The 21,872-nt window shown below is 46.0% G+C and overlaps 2 protein-coding genes across 2 annotated transcripts in view; one reads left to right on the forward strand and one right to left on the reverse strand.

Annotated features, from left to right (window-relative positions):
- Nucleotides 1-2,440: 2,440 nt before the first annotated feature.
- SP9 (Sp9 transcription factor) lies at nt 2,441-4,901 on the forward strand (the record flags this gene model as incomplete). Its single annotated transcript, XM_082629739.1, has 2 exons — nt 2,441-2,488; nt 3,474-4,901. The coding sequence occupies exons 1-2, from the start codon at nt 2,468-2,470 to the stop codon at nt 4,899-4,901; spliced, it is 1,449 nt and encodes a 482-aa protein (XP_082485865.1). The 5' UTR covers nt 2,441-2,467.
- Nucleotides 4,902-14,917: 10,016 nt separating this feature from the next.
- Nucleotides 14,918-21,872, reverse strand: part of CIRSR (corepressor of RBPJ and splicing regulator) — a 38,782-nt gene continuing 31,827 nt past the window's right edge. Inside the window, 4 exon segments of the mRNA XM_082631375.1 lie at nt 14,918-15,257; nt 15,259-15,912; nt 17,110-17,195; nt 18,256-18,362. Coding sequence (XP_082487501.1) covers nt 15,218-15,257; nt 15,259-15,912; nt 17,110-17,195; nt 18,256-18,362 — 887 coding nt within the window. The 3' untranslated portion in view covers nt 14,918-15,217.

The following is a 21,872-nucleotide window of genomic DNA, read 5'->3' on the forward strand; positions in this document are numbered from 1 at the left end:
ATTGTTTTAAATGGTTGACTTGAAAATGTCACGAGTGCTAAGTGGCTTTTCGGATTGTCTTATTTATTAGTTTGTCAGGTTTCCTTAAGGAGAGCGTGTGTTGGGGGTGAGGGAGGATGTGGATGGGGGAAACCTCCGCGCTTCTCCTCCCGGGGCTGCACTGGGTGAGTCGGCAACGCCTGGCTGCCACTTAACAATCCCTCTATTAGTAAATCGACGCGAAGACTCTACGCGAAGCCGAGCACCAGTCTGACCTTCCAGGGCAGAAGTCACCTGTTGGGAAGGGGTCCTGGGTCCCACTGCCGGGCTTTCTGGCTCTTCTGGGCTGCTTGGACTCCCCCTCACCCCTCCACCCCGAGTGTCCCGGGGGCTTTTCACACCTTTCCCCGCCCCCTTCCCCCGCCGATTGCTACCACAACCCCCCAGGGCACAGAGCTTCATTATAGCCGCTCGGGTCTTCTCACTCTCTCCCCTTTCTCTGTCATACTTGCCTCGGTGCTTTCGCCACCTTAAATCAAAGTGCGAGGGGAGGCATTTTTGAGCAAAGATATTCTAACGACTAGCAAAGAAAGCAACCCAGATAGCCTTCTCCACCTACGAAGTGCTCCGGGATACACGCAGGCTCCATCTCAGGGCCGAGAGAAGAGCCACGGTGGTCGCACTCTTGCGCCAAGAGATATTGCAAAAGAAGGAAGAAAACGCTGGGGGCATAGTTCCACGTCCTCCTCACATGCTCCCCCTCCTCAACAACTCGCCTTTTGCACCCAAGCATCTGAGGTTCGTGGTTTAAAATGTCTTTGAAAGCAGGATGTGGGCTTTCAGGAGAATGTGGTACATTAAAACCAGTACCCAGGTCTGTCGAGGGCACTGGTATTTCTGGTTCAAAAGCTGCTTCTGGCTGCCCGGAAAAAGAAAGAGAAAGGGAGACCCAGAAAGAAGAAAAACAAACAGCTCAGCGGGTGCCGAGGGGCTCCAGGATGCTCAGTTGTCCGTCTGAGGACGTGTCTCCTCACACCGACAGGATCCGGAGAGGACTTCAGGATGCTTCCAGCCTGCAAAATGTGGAGGCGCCCACGTGTGGCCTCGTCCCAGGCACTCGTGGACAGAGGTCCGGGAGAGAAGCTCCCTAAGCACGTCCACGAAAGCAGGGCTAGGGGCGAGCCCACTTCTCAACCCGGCGCCCTTGCCCTGCAGAGGAGCCTCTAGGCCTAGGCGGTCTGCAGTGGGAGTGGGCTGGAGCTGGGGCAAGCAAACTCGCTTCCAGGCTGAAACGTGACATGCAAATTTTCACCGGGTTAAACAAACAGCCTAGCAAGCTGCAGCTTCAGCGGGGGTGGCGATGGGGGCGGACGCGGCTCGCGCGGGTCTCTGTTTCCAAAGTCGTTACACTGTGAAAATAAGCAGCTTCGTGCAGCGTGTTGTATGGGCTGATGACTCCCACCCCCACGCCAGCCCCCAGCGAAACCCGGCAGATAATCAGCACGTCCCACTGTTTAGTCATATTTGACAACTGGGTTAGCCTGGTATCTAGGCGCTGGCGAAACGGTACAAAGGGTGCCCTCAATTACCACTAGAAGCTTCTGGCGTGAGTGGCACTTGTATTACCCCCCGGGTCAGAGGCCAGAGCGACAATTAGGAAGTCACTTAGGCCGCTAGGGGAAATGGCGGGATGCGGGAGGCTCCAGGCCCTCCCAGCAAGTCTGTGGGTGTAGACCTGGACGGAGAGGCCTATTTCTCTCCTCTCGGAGGAGCTGTCCCTTCGCCCCTTTCTCTTCAATGTGACTCTGAGAGTAAAACTGAATCCAGTGGGAATAAGGAACTAGGTAGACAAATGACAATGATAAAATCGCAAGCGAGAATGATGGATTCCAGCTGAAGTTGTGCTCCGCAGGCGAGAGCCTGGACACACAAAGTGAGCGCTGACATTTCCGTCTCCACTTGGGTCTTGCTGGTGCGGCCTCAGCCTCGGGCCCCCTCCCCTCCTGCCTCCTTTCCCACAAGTGGAGAGTCGAGGACTGTCAGTCCTAACTTGCATCATCTCGGGGAGGTTCGGGGGTCTTGTGGCTCGGTCTCAACGATAGTTAAACCTGGCTTGGTGCGTGTGTGTAAATTTTTAATTGCACTGTAATTTCTTCAATCTCTAGCCCGCGAACCCCCTCCCCCCCCCCGCCAGCCGCGGTGACTGGCACGCGCCAGGAGCCCGGGCTCGGGCCCCTCGGCGCGTCTGATTGGCTGCGGGGCAGCTCCAGTCTGCTCTGCCTGCGCCCTCATTGGGTGAGAGGCGCCGCCAGCGGCACTTCAAAGCGGGTGCTCCTAGCACTTAGGCTGAGTTTAGCCGGCGGGAGCCCGGAGTCCGCTCGGCGCGAGCGCGGGGACACGGGAGCCGTGCGGTACCCGAACAGTTCTCCCCAGCAGCCGCCAGGTTCAGCCCCGCTCCCGGCCCCGCCGCGCCGCCCAGGGACCTGCTATGGCCACGTCTATACTTGGGGTAAGTCGGAAGTGCGGCATTTGCTTGTTTTAACTGGAGTAATTTTTCGTTATGGCTTCTCCGGGTCCGCGCCTCTGGAGAAACTGTTGCTGCCCGACTGCAGCCTCAGCTTCTTTTAGCACTTTCCACATTTCCAGGACTGATTCTTCCCAAGTTATTGGAATCCAGGAGGTGCCTTTGTAAGAAAAGGATTTGTTAAGCAAGTCCTTTTAATATTCGGTTTTAAAGGTTTCTTTTCTGCACCTCGTGATTTATACCCCATCCCCCCTTGCTTCGGGGATTGTTGCAATTACGCGACATTGGTGTTTCCAGAAAACAGCCTTAATTGTTTTGCAGTCCATGTAGTCACGTTAACAAACATTTACACTTTTGCGGATCCCCAGTTCGTCTGTGACTCTGAAATCCATCGCGGGGGTCGCTTCTACTCGGACTTCTTCTTTTCCTAATTGTGTGTGTGTGTGTAAACATTTAAAATGTTTTCTGTTAAAAAGAGTCAAGTCCTAGACACCCTTGGGAAGAGTGCCCCAAGTTTCCCTCACCCCCGGGTCGCTATTTCGGCCGCCTCTGCCCTCACCTGGCGTTTGTTGTAGATGTGTTTACCTCCGTGCTTCACCCCGAAGGGCGATTTGGGGGCTTCTGTGAGAGGAGCGGGCTTATGGCGAACGGAAGGCGAGCGACTCGAGTCCGGTTTGGGGCAGGGTTTGCAGCGACTGAGGCGGGGAGAACCGAGACAGCTTTGATTTGTAGTCCCACTGAAGAACAACTTTCCAGCGCCGGGACCCTCGCCCTTGTGATCGCCTCTGCCCCGCGCGGGGTGCGGCGCATCCTCGGCGAGCGTGCGGGGAGGAGGCGCGAGCCAGGGAGCCACGACCCCCCGGGACCAGCCGCGGGAGGACGAGGCTGCTCACGGGTGCACTCTGTGTCTTCCTCCCACTTGTTCCTGCCCTCCTCCTCCTTGCTCCCTCCCCCACCCCACCCACTCTAGGAAGAGCCGCGCTTCGGAACGACCCCGTTGGCCATGCTGGCGGCGACCTGCAACAAGATCGGCAACACGAGCCCGCTGACGACGCTGCCGGAGTCGAGCGCTTTCGCCAAGGGCGGCTTCCATCCCTGGAAGCGCTCCTCGTCCAGCTGCAACCTCGGCTCCAGCCTCTCGGGCTTCGCCGTGGCCACCGGCGGCCGCGGCTCAGGCGGCCTGGCAGGCGGCTCTGGCGCAGCCAACAGCGCCTTCTGCTTGGCCTCCACGTCCCCCACGTCGTCCGCTTTCAGCAGCGACTACGGCGGCCTCTTCTCCAACTCGGCGGCGGCCGCGGCGGCGGCGGCCGGGGTGTCCCCGCAAGAGGCGGGCGGCCAGTCGGCCTTCATCTCCAAGGTGCACACGACGGCGGCCGACGGCCTGTACCCGCGCGTGGGCATGGCGCACCCGTACGAGTCGTGGTACAAGTCAGGCTTCCACTCTACGCTGGCGGCGGGCGAGGTGACCAACGGCGCGGCGTCGTCGTGGTGGGACGTGCACAGCAGCCCAGGCTCGTGGCTGGAGGTGCAGAACCCCGCTGGGGGGCTCCAGAGCTCGCTGCACTCGGGCGCCCCCCAGGCCTCGCTGCACTCGCAGCTCGGCACCTACAACCCCGACTTCAGCTCGCTCACGCACTCGGCCTTCAGCTCCACGGGCCTCGGCTCCTCGGCCGCCGCCGCCTCGCACTTGCTCTCCACCAGCCAGCACCTGCTGGCCCAGGACGGCTTCAAGCCGGTGCTGCCCTCCTACTCGGACTCCAGCGCCGCCGTGGCGGCCGCCGCAGCCAGCGCCATGATCTCGGGCGCCGCGGCCGCCGCCGCCGGGGGGAGCTCGGCGCGCTCGGCCCGCCGCTACTCCGGCCGCGCCACCTGCGACTGCCCCAATTGCCAGGAGGCGGAGCGGCTGGGCCCGGCCGGGGCGAGTCTGCGGCGCAAGGGCCTCCACAGCTGCCACATCCCGGGCTGCGGCAAGGTGTACGGCAAGACGTCGCACCTGAAGGCGCACCTGCGCTGGCACACGGGCGAGCGGCCCTTCGTGTGCAACTGGCTCTTCTGCGGCAAGCGCTTCACGCGCTCGGACGAGCTGCAGCGGCACCTGCGGACTCACACGGGGGAGAAGCGCTTCGCCTGTCCGGTGTGCAATAAGCGCTTCATGCGCAGCGACCACCTGAGCAAACACATTAAGACGCACAACGGGGGCGGCGGGGGCAAAAAGGGCAGCGACAGTGACACGGACGCCAGCAACCTGGAGACGCCCCGCTCTGAGTCCCCCGACCTCATCCTGCACGACTCCGGCGTCAGTGCCGCCCGGGCGGCGGCGGCGGCGGCTGCAGCGGCGGCTGCGGCGGCGGCCTCGGCAGGAGGCAAGGAAGCCGCGTCTGGCCCCAACGACTCTTAGAGGCCGGGCGAGAGGCGCGAGCGAGCGAGTAGAGACAGCGAGAGCGAGCGAGAGGTTCGGAGGGCGAGCGGGGTATGGACGGGCGGGAGCTCCACGGCCGCCCCCGGGCCGGCGCGAGGTAGAGCGGCGTCCGGCTCGCGGGCCGCCGCTTGCCGGCCACGCCAGGAGCTCCCCTCTGCTGCCCGAGCCCAGACGAGAATCAAACGCGTGGTCCAGGAACAAAAGCGAAGCATCTTCCGACACAAACAACACTTTAAAAAGCTGCACGCACAGACACACACACACACCGGAGACCTACAACCACAAGCACGCACACGAGCGCGCGCACACACACTTACCACTCGCACAAACTTCTCGAGCGAAGAGCAATACACAGAAACGCTCCCTCCTCCCCCACCGCCCACCCCCTTCCACCACCCTTCTCTTTCCTTTTTTCCAAAAACAAGCCACCACCCTGCAAAGGACTGTCAGAACATTTGAGAACAAACGGGACCTATAAAAACAGACCCTTTGCGTGGATTATATTATATATAAAATGCTCCAAGTCCTGCTTGATATCTACTTACAATAAGACTTTTTTTCTTATAAAAGGAAGCATCAAAAAAGGCCGAAGGTGAGAAATTAAACTGGAAGTCTAGTGACAGTTTCTCTGTATTTCATAACATCTGTATAAATAGGGTTCAAAAGATTGTGTTCTCTTTTATTTTCTTGTAAATGTTCATTCGAATAGAGTTTTTTTGGTGAATTCCTGAAATTCAGGGAGTTTTTTTTTAATTTTCTGATGCACTTTGTGAAAGTCAGTATATATGTAAAAGATATTTAAAATGTTGAGTTATCATTTCACTCACAAACACGTAAGTTAAGGTCATCTAAAGAAATTAAATGCGTTTATCTGTATGAAGAAAATCTTGACATCATATTTTCACTTTGGTATTATTAAAGGACTCTGAACAATACACTTTCTTTTTTTTTTTTTGATCCTGTTACCCCCTCAATAACCTTTAAGTGGGCCGACTTTTTTTGTTGGGAAGAATTCCCTTAATGTTAGTTTTAGGTGATGTAAGGTTTATGTGAGTTATAAAAGCGATACGTTTTTGAGAAGTGAGAATTATTTATTTGTATATTAACAGCGTAAATTAAATTAGGTTATAAGAAGGTGTAGTTGTATTACTAAACGAGAGAGCTCTCAAAAGGTGACATTTTAAAACTCTGGAGCCCCTTCAAAAAAGCAAAGGTCCTTGACAGCTTTAACTGGGGAGGTGCCTACCCCTCCCGGAGGGGTCAGACGAAAACTCCAGTGGGTTTGTTTGTTTTTAAAAAGCGGTTTTAAAACAATCTGTGAAAGGAAAAAGCTTTTTAAAAGAAGTCGTAGCTCCCAAGACCCTCTACGTTGGGAGGTGACTCAGGGGAATAAATCGCTAGAGTCAATACCCCGGAAAAGACATTTCATGCCTAAATGAAAATCTTGTTAAATGTTATTAATTTTGACTTAGAGCACACAGCAGCCCCCTGTGCCTTGTATTCCCTTATTAGGGATTCATGTCTTATCAAATATCTAATTAATCTCCTAGACATCATTTGTTCTGGCCAACTTTATCTCAGCTGGTCCACGGGGAAAACTCCAAATATTCTCCGTGACAAAGCTCCCTTGAAGATCTTTTTAATTGTCTAAATTAACTGCACCAAATTTGCATGTCAAACGGTAAAGGGCAACCTGAGATAAAATGTAAACGTTTTAAAAGCCCCCAAACTAAGCACTTGATTTGATAACTAGGCTTTTTAATGTTATGGAAGACAACTGCTCCTTTCCTTTTCAAAGACGGCTGATCTATGCAAATAGTGAATTGGAAATGCCTAGGTCCCCGCGCCGTCAAATGGCCCTCGCAGGTTATTTGAATATCAGTGGCGCTGCTTCTGAAAAGGTTCAAGGATGCTCTCTGACTTCTTTGTGATTACTCAGTGCGGCGTCTTATTCTGAAGAAAAAAAACTCAGGAATAATTAAAGGCTGGGATCAGGCCTGGGAACACATTTGGGACAGGAATCTCATTTAGACAGTCTCTTTCAAAATAAGGCACAGTTAAATTGACCAGAAGGCAATTATTGAAATGAAAATTATTTTCACTCTCTTTGTCTTCTGACCACCAACTTAACAGCCCCAGTTTAAAAGAGAGGGAGAGGGAGACGAAAAGAAAATTGGTAAATGAGATAATTTCCCAATTCGAAAAAATGTTAGTTTAGAAAATAAAGTACATATTTACAGAATAAAAATATTTCTAAAAAGCTCCCCACACAATGGGAAATGCAAGTAAAGTCAGCCGCAGTGGGGGGGAATTTTTTTATTATTATTACTGTCTTGGGAACTTGAATGAATGTTTTTATTTTTGGGGGGGGAAATAAATTGTTGTTATTAATAGTCAACCAAATTTTTCTCGCAAACTGCAGTGAAAAGCCAATTAGCAAAGTAGCGATAAAACGTACAGCGAAGGTCCCCAGAGGGGCGTTTGCAGCGTGGCGCTGGGTGGCTTCTTCCCGCTCCTCCTTCTTGCTGTTCGCGCAGCCTCGGCTGCCCCTCTCTTCCTCGAGTGTTTCTTTTCTTTGGCCATTTTCGCTCCCCGCTCAAACAGTTTATCACCGGGCGCCCAGCCCACACTCCTCGCGCCTCTGGTCCAGGTCTGGCCTGGAGCAGCTGGCCAGGGGGACGTTCACCCTGGGGGCTCGGGGCCGAGGTGCTGGAGGCCGGGAGGGTGCCTGGCGTGTTTGGGGGCTGAGGGCGGGCGGCGCGGAGGTGAGGGTGTGGTGGGGTCTCCCGAGGATTGAGGGCGCCCGGGCGTCTGTCCCAGGCAGCTTTGTTTCTCGTGGATAATAAAAGCAGATCAAAGGGCCTGGCCGTGCAGGTCCCGCTCGCCGCGCGGCTCCCTCCGCAGCCCAGTGATCAAGGCCTCTGCGCGCTGCCTCTGCCCCGCGGGTCAGCCGACGTCCATCACCGCGGCTCCCGGGAACGGCGGGCGGCGGCCGGGCCCGAGCGTCCAGCCAGGGGGTGGGGCAGAGCTCGCGGAACCTGCACGCGGAGGGAGCGGGCCCCTGCCCCCAGCCGAAACCAGCAGGCAAGGCAGACCCCCGCCCTCCTACCCAACCCCCAGCCCCAGGGGGCTCTGGGGGCGCGGGTATACCTTGACTTGAGCGGGTAGCCACCCGCTGCGGCCGAGCAAATTGGAGAGAGCGTGCGTGGGAGGAGAGCCCACGAACCCGGGAAGAGTTCGGTCTCCACCCGAGGTGGAGCCGCGTCTCCCCTGGGCCACCTGGGGGCTACGGGGCCCGGGCCGCTCTGGCTCCTGGGCCCGAGAAAAACGGGAGGCCGCGGCCAAGGGTCGGGGCGCAGACGGGGGCTGCTGCTCGAAGGCCGGTGTGGGGCGAGGGGCGCAAACAGGGGTCCTGAGTCCGCTCAGGCCCGGGTGAGGGGAAATGCGATTTCGTTTCAGCCGGTTTCTCCCAGCGTTTCCTGTGCTGTAGCTTCCTGCGTAGTAGAGGAACGAAGACCAAGTTTTCCTCGGCTCTTCGCCTAGCCAGCGCCGATCCACACCCTCCCCCGGCGATTTCCTTTTCTGGCTTTACATTTTCCCCCTCGGAGTGAATTGGATCCTACCTGATGAAGGGAGAAAAAAAGAAAGAAAAAAGAAAGAAAGGTTTTTCTCTCCTCAAGGAGGGAAAACAACATTATTTTGACACGATTAGATGGTGCACCTGAGCGGCTTGTCTGGACATTCCGTTAAATCGTTATAAGTCGTGTAAAATTGAATTTCTTTTTATTCAGATGGAAACTTTATTTATTTTAACTCTAATCTTATTTGCATCTATTATCTGTATTCACCAAGGCTCTCTCCCACTACAAAAATGCAGATGAAGTAAATCTTACATAAATCCCGCCCATTTGTGTAATTGGTATACTAAGTGTTTATTTTAAGTGAGAATAATTTAGCTACAAATTTTCTTAAGGAATAACATTCTTAACACATTAAAAAAACTGAAAACTCTGATTTGCTTTTATGTTTGACAGTCGCTCTTGATTCCCTTAAGAGGAGCTTGGCGAGTGCGGCTCGCTGGCGCCATCTAGAGCTCCGGGCTGGGAAGGCCGCGCTGTCCGCGCTTGCTCGCCGCTTCGAGCGCGGAGCCGGCGTTTGCCGCGAGCTGCAGCAACCCAGAGAATCGAGCAAAGAAAAGCGAGTTTTTGTGCTTCGTGGGGAACAAGCCCCGCTACTGGGCGGCACTGCTTAGTAATGGCCGGTATTACTGCTCCCAGGAAAGGAAGTCTTTTCTGGAACTTGCTAACTGAAAATCCAAACAAAACACTATAACGCCCTGCTTGGCCCTAGTCTTAGAATTGGCGCACTTAACATTTCCTTCAAGGCAACTTCAGGGTCTTCCAACTTGGAGTTGAGCACGCTGGGCGCTGTCGGCGGCGACGTGGACCCCGGCATGGGGACCCGGCCGTGGCTGCAGCGCCCCCGCGCTCTTGCCCCCAACTACCCGGATCCGAAGGCTCCCGGTCGGCGGGGCCCACGTGGGTTATCTGGGACCGACCGAACCAAGTTGATTAAACCAGGCAAGCAGACCGTCCCAGGTCCCCAGGCCCCCCTGTGAAGGAGAGGGAAGCGAGGGACCCGCAGTTTTCTCCAGCCCAGACCCGGGGATGGCCGAAGCAGCCTCCTGCCTCGCCTCTGTCCTCCAGGAGCCGTCACGCCCGAGTCGGGTGCTGGGGGCTGCTGGGCAGGCCGGGGCCCTGCGGGGCGCGCAGGGCCCCCTAGGGCTGCCAGAAGTCCCGAAACCCCTGGCCCCAGACCCTTGCGAAGGGTGCGCACTCCCTGCCGGCGCAAGCTGACCCCTTTGACCCCCACCTTTTCCCTTTGAAACCCAAATCTAAAATCGGATAACACTTGGGGGCGTTGACCAATTTTCTCTCCACTCTGCCTCACCCTCCTCCCGCCGCCCCTTTCCCTCCTCTTCCTAGTCCACTACCCAACCCCTCGTCTTCAGACGTCGTGCAGTGGCTTCTTCCCCTCCTTTCTTGTCCCCCACCCTTCCCGCACGTTTATTGTATTTTAATCTTGAAAGCTACACCTCCAAATCCCGCGCCAGAGGCCGCAGAGGCGCCGGAGCCCGCAGCAGCTAGAGCCGGCCCAGGCACTGGGGCGCCGGGCTCCCCGATCTCGCGCCAGGGAAACGCCGTGCGTTTCCGGGAACTCGCAGCCACCTTTGCTGCCGGTAACTCGGTTGGGTTTGTATTTGCTGTTTTAATACAAACCCCGCCGCACTGCCTGTTTCAAAAAGATGTGCTAATTACTACTTGGATAGCAGGGCGCAAAGTCCTTGTCCATTTCCCAGTACAAAGTAGGTTGCTAGAAAATTTGAAATTGCCTTTCAGCCTAAAGCTGCCTTACCTGAATGTCATAATTACAGTAATTATGTACATCCAAATTACATGCTAATTAAATTAGAATCAAATCGTTCTAAATCGAAATCAAATGAGGTAGTGAAGAATTAATCAATGACAACATAAATAGAGAGCTTCCTTCAGAGATATTTATTGTAACGATCCAAGGAGGGATTTGATCTGAAAAAGTCACCTGTTTATTTACTTTCAAATTAGTAATCAGTTATTATCCCTTCTCCATAATTTTAACCGTTCGGGGTTATTTACCCCCACCCTTTCCAGACGCTGGAGTTTATAGAAATATGCATGAGATAAATACATACAGACATGCCTACCCTATATGTTATTGATATAAATATATACAGTGTGTTTGCAACTCCAGTTAAGGGGAAGGTTTCAGTAGGTCTGTGGAAACATGTTCCGTCAGGGCCTGTTCTCAGGGACCCGGGAAAGAAAAACAAGGTTTAAGATTTTCCAAGACCCTTGCACTCATACCAGGGATTTTGCATTGTTTTGCAAACATCTAACCGTTCCAGGGTGATTCATTTATAAAAGAAATGCAAAGTGATGTGTTGTCCCCCCGCCCCCCTCCTCGGCAACCCCAATTTGTTTTCTGCTTGCAGATTGCTGGCGAGAGTCAACATTTTCACTTTTGCCCCAGGAGCGAGAGATTAGCAGCGGCGTCCTAAAGCGCCCTCTTCACCTGTGGAGCCCGAGAGACGAGAAATTCGCTCGCTTTCCTAACTAGTGAAGGCAAGTCCACCCTCTGACCTGCGTAGGCGAAAGGCGCTGGAGGCCGGGCGAGCTTAGGCTGGAACTGGCGGGCGAGCTTAGGCTGGAACTGGCAGGCGAGGGCGCGCGGCGGCCCAGGAGTGCTGGTCCCCAGGGCGCAGCTCCCGTGGTCCGCAGCCTGGAATTTCTTCTGAGTGGGCCACTGGCAGGGTCGCGGGGGAGGGAGACCCTTGCCGCGAGCTAGCCCGCATCCTTTCCCGTTACACTTTGTCGGTGGGGAGTCCAGCGGCCTCCTCGCACGGGAGGCGCATATTCTAGGAGGGAGACGCTCCCCCTAATTCTCAGGCTTTCATCTGGGTTTGAGGTATGTTCAGAAGGTTGCCAGGCGCGCGTCTAGAAGGAAAGCACCACCGTACGCAGGGGTGGAGGCGCCTGTGGGGTTGGGAAGGGGCACGCCAGCCCGGCACTCACTCCAGCCCCCTTCCGGCCTCCGGTCTAAGGCGAGGTCCTTGGAAGCCTCGGTCCGGTCAGCACCCAAGCCGCTGGACCTCCACTTCTGACCACCCCCTCGGGAGGACCTTCGAACCGAAAGGACTGGGTTCTTTCCGTGCCTACGAGTCGCGGAAAGGCGACTCACGGGCAATTTGGGCCAGAGTGTGCGTTTTCCATGACAAGCCGTTCCTGCGTTTCACCCCACACCTCGCTTCATTATTACTGTTACATTCTGAGGGTGATGTTAAGTGTGGCGTGAAGGGAGGAGAAAGGGGGAAGGGCACGAGGATCTGCTTCCTTTTCTGTCAGCAGGAACGGGGTTTGAGGAGCTTCATCAGCTCTCAGTTGCCATGGCATTTCCCAAAACTTAAGAGTTCCCTCCGTCTTATTTGTTCCTCACAACTTTAAAAAAGCATTTCTCCTTTTGGATCCGAAAAACCCGCTCCCAAGGTCTGCAGCTATTGCATACCTTTAGCTCTTTTCAAGAAGTGGTAACTATCAAGGTTTTCTTTTCAGAAAACCGAAATAAGATTTCTTAATACCCCTCAGCTACTGAAGCTAAAATGCAGCTTTCTCCCTGATCTTAAACACAGGGTGTGGAGGACGCGGCCTTGTTGAGCGGCCTCCACCTGCGTCTTGGCCGAGTGGTCGTTAGGTAAGGAGAGTCAAATGGCGCAGGTGGATTTGAAATCTTTGAGATTCAATGCTAAAACATAGTAAATATTTGGTGAATGAAACTGGGAAACGCCGAGCTCCCAACAGCGTGGACTGATGTGATTCACTATCAGCAAGCCATCTCATGGAAGAACAAGGAAGGTCTCTCCAAGCCTTTCAGATAAAAAGCTTTCTTCAGATTAAAACCGTATGATACAAAGTAAGATCTCCATTTCCTACTGCAAGGTAAGCGGACCTGCCGCTATGCTGCAGCAACCTCTGCCTATTTTGGCACATTTATTAGATGAAATTATGACTAACTTACCACATAGACATTCAGATAAACAAGTCCTAACCTAGTAACCTGATCGTGCCTGACCATTTGTAAATCGACAGCACCTCCTACAGGAATTAATTTGCTAGTGTTAAATTATGTTAAATGTTAGGCCAGGGAAAAGGGGAGGAGGGGACCCCAATAATGTCTCCCAAGTTGGCCAGTGCAGTGCCAGGCCGCTGGACAAATGTCACTAGGCACACCCAGATTTCTTTAAAAGAATTTCTCTATTAAGGGTAAGAAGAATGACATTATCACCAGACTTTTCCTGTGGTTTTCTAAAAAAAAAGTCACTCACTGTTGGGGACTCTTGTTCTTGAATCGTACTCATTAAACTTGGAGGACTCTTTTTTGGCGTTAGTACTTAGGGGAACCTCTACACATACAACTAGATACCTTTTTTATTATGAGGTTTATCTCTTTGGTTTTTACCTTGTATTTCAAAAGCAAAAGTGTAATTAGATGCTTAACATTTTATTTAAAAAATCACTTTCAATTCCTTTTACCCTTATCGTTAGAGTGTGCAGAACAAGTCAGGTGAGCCTCTTAAAAGCTATTTATTACCATGTTATGATTGTACGTGAAAATGCCTCCCTTCAGTTTTTAAGTTTGCCAAATTGGAATGCTAGCCCCTTGGGGCTGTCTAGCATCCTTCGGTGACCAAGTCTGAAAGCCAAACAGCAAACCAACATTTCCTATAATTACATGGGAATTTTTCTCACCACTGGATAGATAAGAATGTTGGGGCTATTGGTACTTTATAGTTTCTCAATCTTAACTGTGAAGGATAAGTAAACCAGAGATTTGAAAAATTCTTGCAGCCACTTATAAAGTTAAAAGGGGACCACACTTTTGTGGAAGTCAAAGTGTTAAGAAATGATAATGTATTTAATTCATTTTAATTACAGGACGCATTTCAACATTTCATGAACACTGTTGGTTCAGAAATCCTTTAAGGCAGTAAATATTGCATAGGTTTTGATATTATAAAAATTATAAAGTCTAAAGGCATAAGATAGAAAATAATCAGTGCAACACTGATGAACTCAAGGTGTAAATTAGTGGTCTTTATCAATCTCAAATGCATGCTTTCTTTTTTTAAATGAAGAGGGAAAGGGATCTTTGAGGTGCACCGTAAGTTATTGAAGAGTACCGTAGAAAGAATTCAAGTTCTCCCCTCCCAACTCTCTTAAAAATGCAAATAATCAAAGGGCTGCTTATGCCTTTAGTTAGCTGCTTGTAAATCAGAGGACATCTCTGTGTGTGCATATACAAGACAAAGATATATATACCAGACTACACAGAGAGGTTTTACTTAATTCTTCTTTCAAACTTCTTTTCTATAAAATTTATGAAACTAGGACTTCCATTCTCAAAACCATCCAAACTAATCAATATTTGTATTGTATTAAATAAAAGGTGTTTTTAAAATGTGGAACCCTGATAACAATACTTGTGTCCATCCATGATGGTTAGTATATATTTTTTGGAATGGCATGTTACTTGTAATTTGAACTAAATGATTTTTTTCTATAGTTTTCCTTCACCATATGCTTTGAAACACAAGGGGAAACTTGCAGCTAAATTTAAACATACCTTATATACCTATACTTATGAAATGTATCTAAACAGTTTACACTGGTTCATTTGTGACGTTATGTAAATGCTTCACCTTTAGAAGTAAAATCTGTAATAGCTGAATGTCAGTAGTAGAAGGGCCATCTGTCCTAGGTAGAATAATGGTCCCTTAATGACATAGCAATCCCAATCCCTGGAACCTGTGAAGATGTTAGGTTACATGGCACAGGGCAATTAAGGTTGCAGATAGAATTAAGGTTGCTAATCAGTTGATTTTGAAATAGAGAGATTCTCCTGGTGGGCCCAATGTAATCACAAGGGTCCCAAAGAGTGGAAAACAATGCAGAATGTGAAAGTGTCAGAGTGATTAGATGTGAGAACTTGACTTTGTTAGCTTTGAGATGGAAGAAGGGGCCAGGAGCCAAGGAATGCAGGCGGCCTCTAGAAGCTGCAACAGGCAAACAGACTTTCTCTAGAGCCTCCAGAACCAAACCTGCTGACACCTTGATTTTAGCCCAGTGAGACCCATTTCAGATTTCTGATCTCCAGAACTGTATTCGGTTAAGACTGAGGTTATTTGTTATGGCAGCACAGAAAATTAATAAATCATCCAAATGTAAATAGCTTCTGACCCTAGAGCAAAACACCTGAAGGGAATTTAAAGTCTTAAATACTGACCAATCCATTACTTAATTCATAGCAGTGAATTCCTACAATGATTACACTTGGCTTCAAGTAAATTCAAATCTTAAAAGTAATAAATTTGAATTGAAAAAAAAAACTATACCCATTCAATGTACTGTCTGTCATTCTTTTAATGATGTTTCAGAATAAAGAAAATGTCACGCAGTTACATGGGGTTTTTGTTTTAAGTATAGGGCACAAGAAATATTAATGAACAGAAAATATTTTTACAGCCCCAAAATAGATCACTTACAAATATTTGCCAAGTTCATTCTTATGGGATTCATGTAGTTTTGTAGTTGATATAACAGTTTACAGAGATGAAAAATTAAAATAGAGCTTTTTTATTAGAAAGACAATAGTACATAATTTAGCCCTTGCTAAAGGTATTCAAAAAGAAAGTGGAGATATTTTTATTTCCAGGTAATTGTCACATACAAGTCTCTATTCTCTACTTCTACATTCTCTTTGCATCACTCTAGTGTGCCTGTCTCCTGATAATGCTCTGTGCATTTTCCCTCCTCTGTATCTATCTGTGTCATGGCTTCTGGCGTCATTTCTTCTGTCCCACTCTTCACTGGGACTTCGCCGTGGCCGTCTTCTTGTTTCTCTTGGCTTGTAACCACCATGACTTCTGCTTCGGCTTCTCCTCCTCCTCTCATCCCTGCTCTGGCTCCTGCTGCCTCTCTCATTTCTTCCAGATCCTCTCTCCTCTGGACTCTGGTTATGGCTTCTGGGCTTTCTGTCAGAATCAGAATGCCTCCATTTGCTCTTCTCCCCAGAATTCTCTTGTTTTAAAAACCTAGGCTTTTCCTTGTTACTGTGACTGCTAGAACGTTCTTCATCAAGTTTTCTCTTCTTAGACTTGTCCGTCTCTTCAGAACCACTGTTGTAATTCCCTGAACGCTTGTTTTTCTTTCTTTTCTTCTTCTGTATTTTTTTTTCTTTGTTGTCACTCTCACTGCTGCTTTCTGAAGTGCCACCAGAGGAGGAAGAGGAGGAGGATTTGTTTTTATGTTTTTTGTGTTTACTTCTGCTCTTCTGAAGCTTTTTCTTTTTGCTATCTTTTCTCTTTTTCTTTTTTTTCTTCTCAAGTCGATCCAATTTCCTGTTATTGGGAAAAAAGTGACAGGCTACGTAAAAACAGTCCTTTCACCGACAAATATAAAATTTTGAATAGACAATATAGTTTCTTAGAAGCTATAAAAGTGGTATTCAAATACAAATACATTCTTTACTTTTATTAAATGACAAATCATTTTCTTCCCTGTAAATTATTCAAGTCACATATACTATAAGTTTAAATTAAAAAATGCATTAACTGTCTCAGTATACTGTCCTCAATAGTAATGACTATTAAAAAAATTCTTACTGAATTAGAATTTGAAATTATATAGTACCCTAAATAAATGGTCATCCTGGCATAAAGAAAAGTTTGTAACATTAGCTGGACCAAATGCAAACTGAAATATAAAGCTCTAATCAGATGAAACATTAATTTTATGTATGTACTGTTTTAAATATGGAAATACTCATCAACATTACACTATCAAATTTCAAGGGCATTTTCTCCAGAAAGTCTGAATAAGTATAATATATTTTACATTTTTTTAATATTCTAATTTAGTTACATAAAATAATCACATATTAGTTTTCAACAATTGTTTAGACTTATAAATAAATAATTAGGACAATTCTATTATGACATTCTGAATTTCTAAAGAGTATTTCACATTCTCAGAAGAGTAACTTGTTTATATGATATGTTTGAGTTACTCTGAAATAAAAATGTCTTCACTGGATTCGGTCCAGCCATTCTCAAAACTCCACATATTGAAACATCATGAGCTCCCTCTATTGGACTCAGCAGACATTTCTTGGATTCTTTAATGCTTAACACGATTCATACTGACTTTAAATTTAAGCATTTTTCGGCATTCCTCATAAAATTGTACAAAATGTAAGAAGAGTAATACATGGCCCACAATTTTCTAAGAACAAACCGTATGCAAAGATATATACAAATCTATGAAAACTAAAAGCTACAAATAAATCTATTTCCAAATTAAATGTTCTTAAAAGTGCAGTGACTTTGCGGTATAAACTGAGTATATGATCTTACATTCATTTTCATATTACTGAAAGAAAGATAAAATTGTACTACTATAGCTGAAGAATAAATCAATAAATGAATGTGATACATGGTTTAAGTACCTTAAACTTAGGATCAGAGTTGAATATGACACTAAGATGAAACATAAGAAAAAATGTAGTTGAATTCATTAAACAGACACTTTTTAATCACCTGAGAAGTTTCTGTTTTTGTTTGGTTGTTAGTGACTTTAAAAATTCGACTTCTGGATCTTCTTCACCCTCACTTGCAACATATTCCTAAGTCAACAAAGACATCATTAAATTGCCAGATTACAAGACAAGTTAGTTATCAGACAGGAAAGGAAACATTTACAAATAAGAAATTTTATATTAGGGACATACTGTAAATGAGTATGACATTTTGGATTGGAAAGTGGAATTAAAAAATTTTTGTAGTCTACCTGCCAAGGAGGATCATAATGCCCTAAGAGGTTAAGATGACTGCTTTGCCACCATTAACAAACTTTATCAGGAGAGGACGACAGAGAAGCATAGACAAAATGTTTATAGCATGGCTTCTACTCTCTCAGTTTTCTTTTTAATTTAATGGAACATAAAAATCAGGAAGATCATGAACTTTAGGGGAAGGTCAAAACATCCACAATTTTTGCCTTTACAAATTCAGTAGTACATTATCAAATATATTAAACAGTACAAATACATGATATATACGTTATACGTACAATCCCTAGCAATGTTTGAGAAGGAATGTGACTCTTTCAGAGCAGCACGAGTTTACGCCAGTGGGAGTCTGGGTTTTAGTCTCAGCTCTGTCTCTAAAAAGCCACATGATCTCAGGGAAATCACTTAACTTCTGTGGGCTCCAGTTTCCTCATTAAATGAAATAAATGGTTTGTATTAGAACATCTGCATTTAACCCTTTAAACTCAACCATTTTCTGGATCTATGTACACTTTAAGCAAGTAACTGTTGAAAATATTTTCCATATTTTTTAGGGGTTTGCTTTTATACACTTCTTCCCATTGGTTCTGTTTAGTGTCACTTCATGGGTAAGTTAGCAGGAAGGAAAAAGTAACAACCTTATCACCAGATCAGTTAGATATTTTATCTACATAAACCCAGAGGAGCAGGTTTGTTTATTAAAATATAGGTTTAAAAACAATTTCTCATTTAGGTTAAAATAATAAGCAAAATCAAAATACGTTTTAGGCATTTTCTTTGCTCTATGTTGCCTTCCTATGGATATATACATATTGGAAAACATTAAGTAGCAATTCACAAGCAATCACATTTAGATTTATAGACATTTTCAGCTTACTGATAAAAAGATCATTACCTGTGATGGATCATTTGCGGTCAAGTTTCTCCCCAGTACGTTTCGTTTCAGTGCGAACCCACTGTTTCTCATCTCTGCTATTAGCTCCGAGGGGTGCATCGATGGTCCTGTTCACAAAAATCACAGTTTGAATGTATCATTTATATCTCTCTCTACCTTTTTCGGACTCCACAGTAGGAATGGAGCTGAAGCTTTCTTAAGTAAAATCACAGCTAAATCAACTCAATAATCTTCTGCTGAGCAAATAATCAGATATGATTTTCTAAAACAGCAGTCTGGAGATTCAGAATAGAAAATAATTGCATTTTTCTTACGTGCTAGGGGATTCTCTTATGTCACTTTGTCATATTGAAAAAGATACACTTAAGTGTTATCTGCTTGGTAGTTTTTAGTATAAAATCAAAGCAAAGTGATAAAAGACTGCAATTAAACTTTTAATAGTTATTCTCTCAGTAAGAATTCAATTTGAAAGATACACATATGCTATCGGTAACGATCAAGTACTTTAGTTAATCTTGCATATATACATTTTCAGAGTTTGAAACTTCTAGTCATTAGTTTGGGGTTGGTGACAAGCAATTTTAGGCTAGCTATAGGTGTGTATGTGTTATATTTTCTACAAGCTGTTGTTTCCACTTTTACAAAATCCCCAAACTTTTTGAAAAGTGAGCTTGTTTTTGGTCACATAATATGCTCTAAAGACAAATAATATGGACTAAACATAGATATAATTAAAAATAAAAAATTTTAAACATCTGCACCCTTCCCTCAAACATTATTATGTTTACATAAGATAGGAAAGATTCTTTCCTCCTTCTTTTGTATATTCCAGTTTCATTTTGTTTTCCCTGCAAGTAGCAAATAATGACAACATTTCATGGAAGCTTTTTAGTTTCTGGCCTAAATCATTACACTGGCTTAAAAGAACTGTACTGGGCAATGTATCTGGAATACAGGGAAGAATACGACAGTTCCTGCCAACAAGGAATTCATAAGGGAGGGTGGGGGATAGAGAAACATTCAGAAACTGATACTCTAGTTTGTTGATTAAATACGTCATCTAATTTCTTTACCTTTTCCCTGATTTATTGGTCTTTTACTACTTATTTTGCATGCTCACTTACATGTTACCATAAAAAAACCAAAGGCAATAGGCAATATAATTCAAATCTGTTCTCTTGCCAATAGCATCTTTGGTAAAAAGTTTGGTCAGACAAGTTCAGGTGTAGGTTAATAACTTTTATTGGACTCTGGGCTTTATTACCATTCTACTCATATTACCAAAAACAATTGAAAGCTGGCTATAGGTATTAGGGAGATAATTAGAAAAAACTGCCTATTACTGGTGTATGGGAAGTATTAATAATGTGATGCTTTAATTTACTGGGGGGAAAAAGCCTTATTTAATTGAAAACAAAACAAAAACATCATAAAGCACCATCTTTATTTCATTGATATTAATATTTCATTTTAAAACAATACTGGATTTTTGGTTTGTTTTTTCTTTTATACAATTAATTTAATTTCCTGTGGATTACTTCAATGACTTCTAGAAAAATTATTCAATTTGGTTGATAATACTGATAATAAGACGTTAAGTAAAAAACTGAATTTTATAAATTCGTTTATTTTACTTATTTTTGGCTGCATTGGGTCTTTGTTGCTGCGCGCGGGCTTTCTCTAGTTGTGGCGAGCGGGGGCTACTCTTCGTTTTGGTGCGCGGGCTTCTCATTGCGGTGGCTTCTCTTGTTGCAGAGAATGGGCTCTAGGCATGCGGGCTTCAGTAGTTGTGGCACGCAGGCTCTAGAGCGCAGGCTCAGTAGTTGTGGCACACAGGCTTATTCACTCCACGGCATGTGGGATCTTCCTGGACCAGGGATCAAACCTGTGTCCCTTGAACTGGCAGGCGGATTCTTAACCACTGTGCCACCAGGGAAATCCCAAAAATTGAACTTTTAAATATTAGTATGAAGTGCCTCTAAATGGCATTGAAGTGCTAATACAATTAATAGCTTTAAATTAATTATAGAGTGTTTCACTTTGGTGGCTTCTCAAATTTCACATGTAGGAACCTAATTTTATAAAGTAGAAAATGTCTTTCCTGAAGTGTCAAAACTACATTTCCTTGTCAACAACTTTTTTAGATGTTCAATGAATTCAGAAAGCAAACATGCTAAGAATTAGGATAAAAACCACTCCAGTAAAGGGCTAAAGAGCTTGGCCATTATGATGAAAGGGTACTGATTTCATCAGTTTTCATCAAAAGATGGGTAATTTTAATAAAATGCTTTAGAAAACATGCTTTAAAATTTTTCATTACAGTACTTCCAACTACTTCAAGAAAATGATCTCTCCTTCCCCAGGCTGACAGAGATTATTCAGATGGTAAAACAAACATTACTCTTCCATCATTTGTATTTCTCCAAAATCTCAACTGAAATTTTGTAGTACATATGCTTAGCATATACTTCCACACTGTAAGACTCTAAACAATGTTTAGTGAAGTACCTAACAAATAGTAACTATTATTTTTGTCAGTAGCTATAAAACTTTTGTGATTATTATATATTTTTCACAAAAAATGCTCTTAATAGTAACATTTTTCAAAATCCAGTCTTACTCACTTCTTTTTGTACTTAAACTTTCTCCTTCTATCATCAAAACTTCCAGAAAGATATGACAAGTCAGGTTCAATTAAGATATGTTCAGCAAGGTATCTTTATACTTTCATGTTACTGTGATAGTGGCTATGTAGAGTTAACCTGACAGAAATGACTCCAGCTCTCTGAGAACTCAAAATTTAATTTATATAATATGAATAGATTATATAGGTATGTTGAAGACAGATTTTACCATATGTTCAAATGCAAAATGACTACTTTTTTTGGATGCCTTTATAATTTAAATTACAGATGGAGCTGGGGTTCAGGAAGGTTTGGTTTGCTCTTAAATTTGTTATGGAAGTATGATTCTAGAGAACTCAGAAAAAGGGCGTTTGTTTTAAAATGTAGATTTGTGAAGGCTCCTTTCTAGATCACTTCAGTCAGGCTGGGTTAAGCCTCCATAGCTTGAAATCCAGTGTTCCAACTTAGAAAAGTTGGTCCACTGAAGAAACTGTTTTCAACATTCATTAATTTTGCAAACTTTCTTTGCTGTGATGTGGGTAAGCACCAAAATACTAATTGTGACTATGGTATTCAGTTCTATGCCCTTATTAGACCCAGACTATTTTCTACTAGAAAAAAACATGAAGTCAATGTCACAGAAAAAATAAATTCTCAGAAGGCAAATTATGGCATACAAAATTATGTTTGTAAAGGGTTTAATCTATTCATTAAGAGCATTCATTTTTATAGAACGAAGCAATAGAAGGTAAAAACTGTTCTGTAGTAAAATAGGTATTTTATCAGAGAATAATATAGGAGTCAAAAGTGCTGGCCGTGACAAAGGCCCTGTCGCCGACTTCCCAATTAGAGGACAGCAGTCCCAGGTGAATCCCACAAATGGCACAGGAGGGAGACTAATGCTGAAGGCAGAGATATTCCTGTGTCTCACTGTTAGCCTGGGCCCATCTGCTCTTCCCAAGGACAGAGCTATCTTCCTTCCAAAGTTCACTG

Source organism: Mesoplodon mirus (genome assembly GCF_964341445.2).
Source record: "Mesoplodon mirus genome assembly, chromosome: 8".
NCBI classification, from domain to species: domain Eukaryota; kingdom Metazoa; phylum Chordata; class Mammalia; order Artiodactyla; family Ziphiidae; genus Mesoplodon; species Mesoplodon mirus.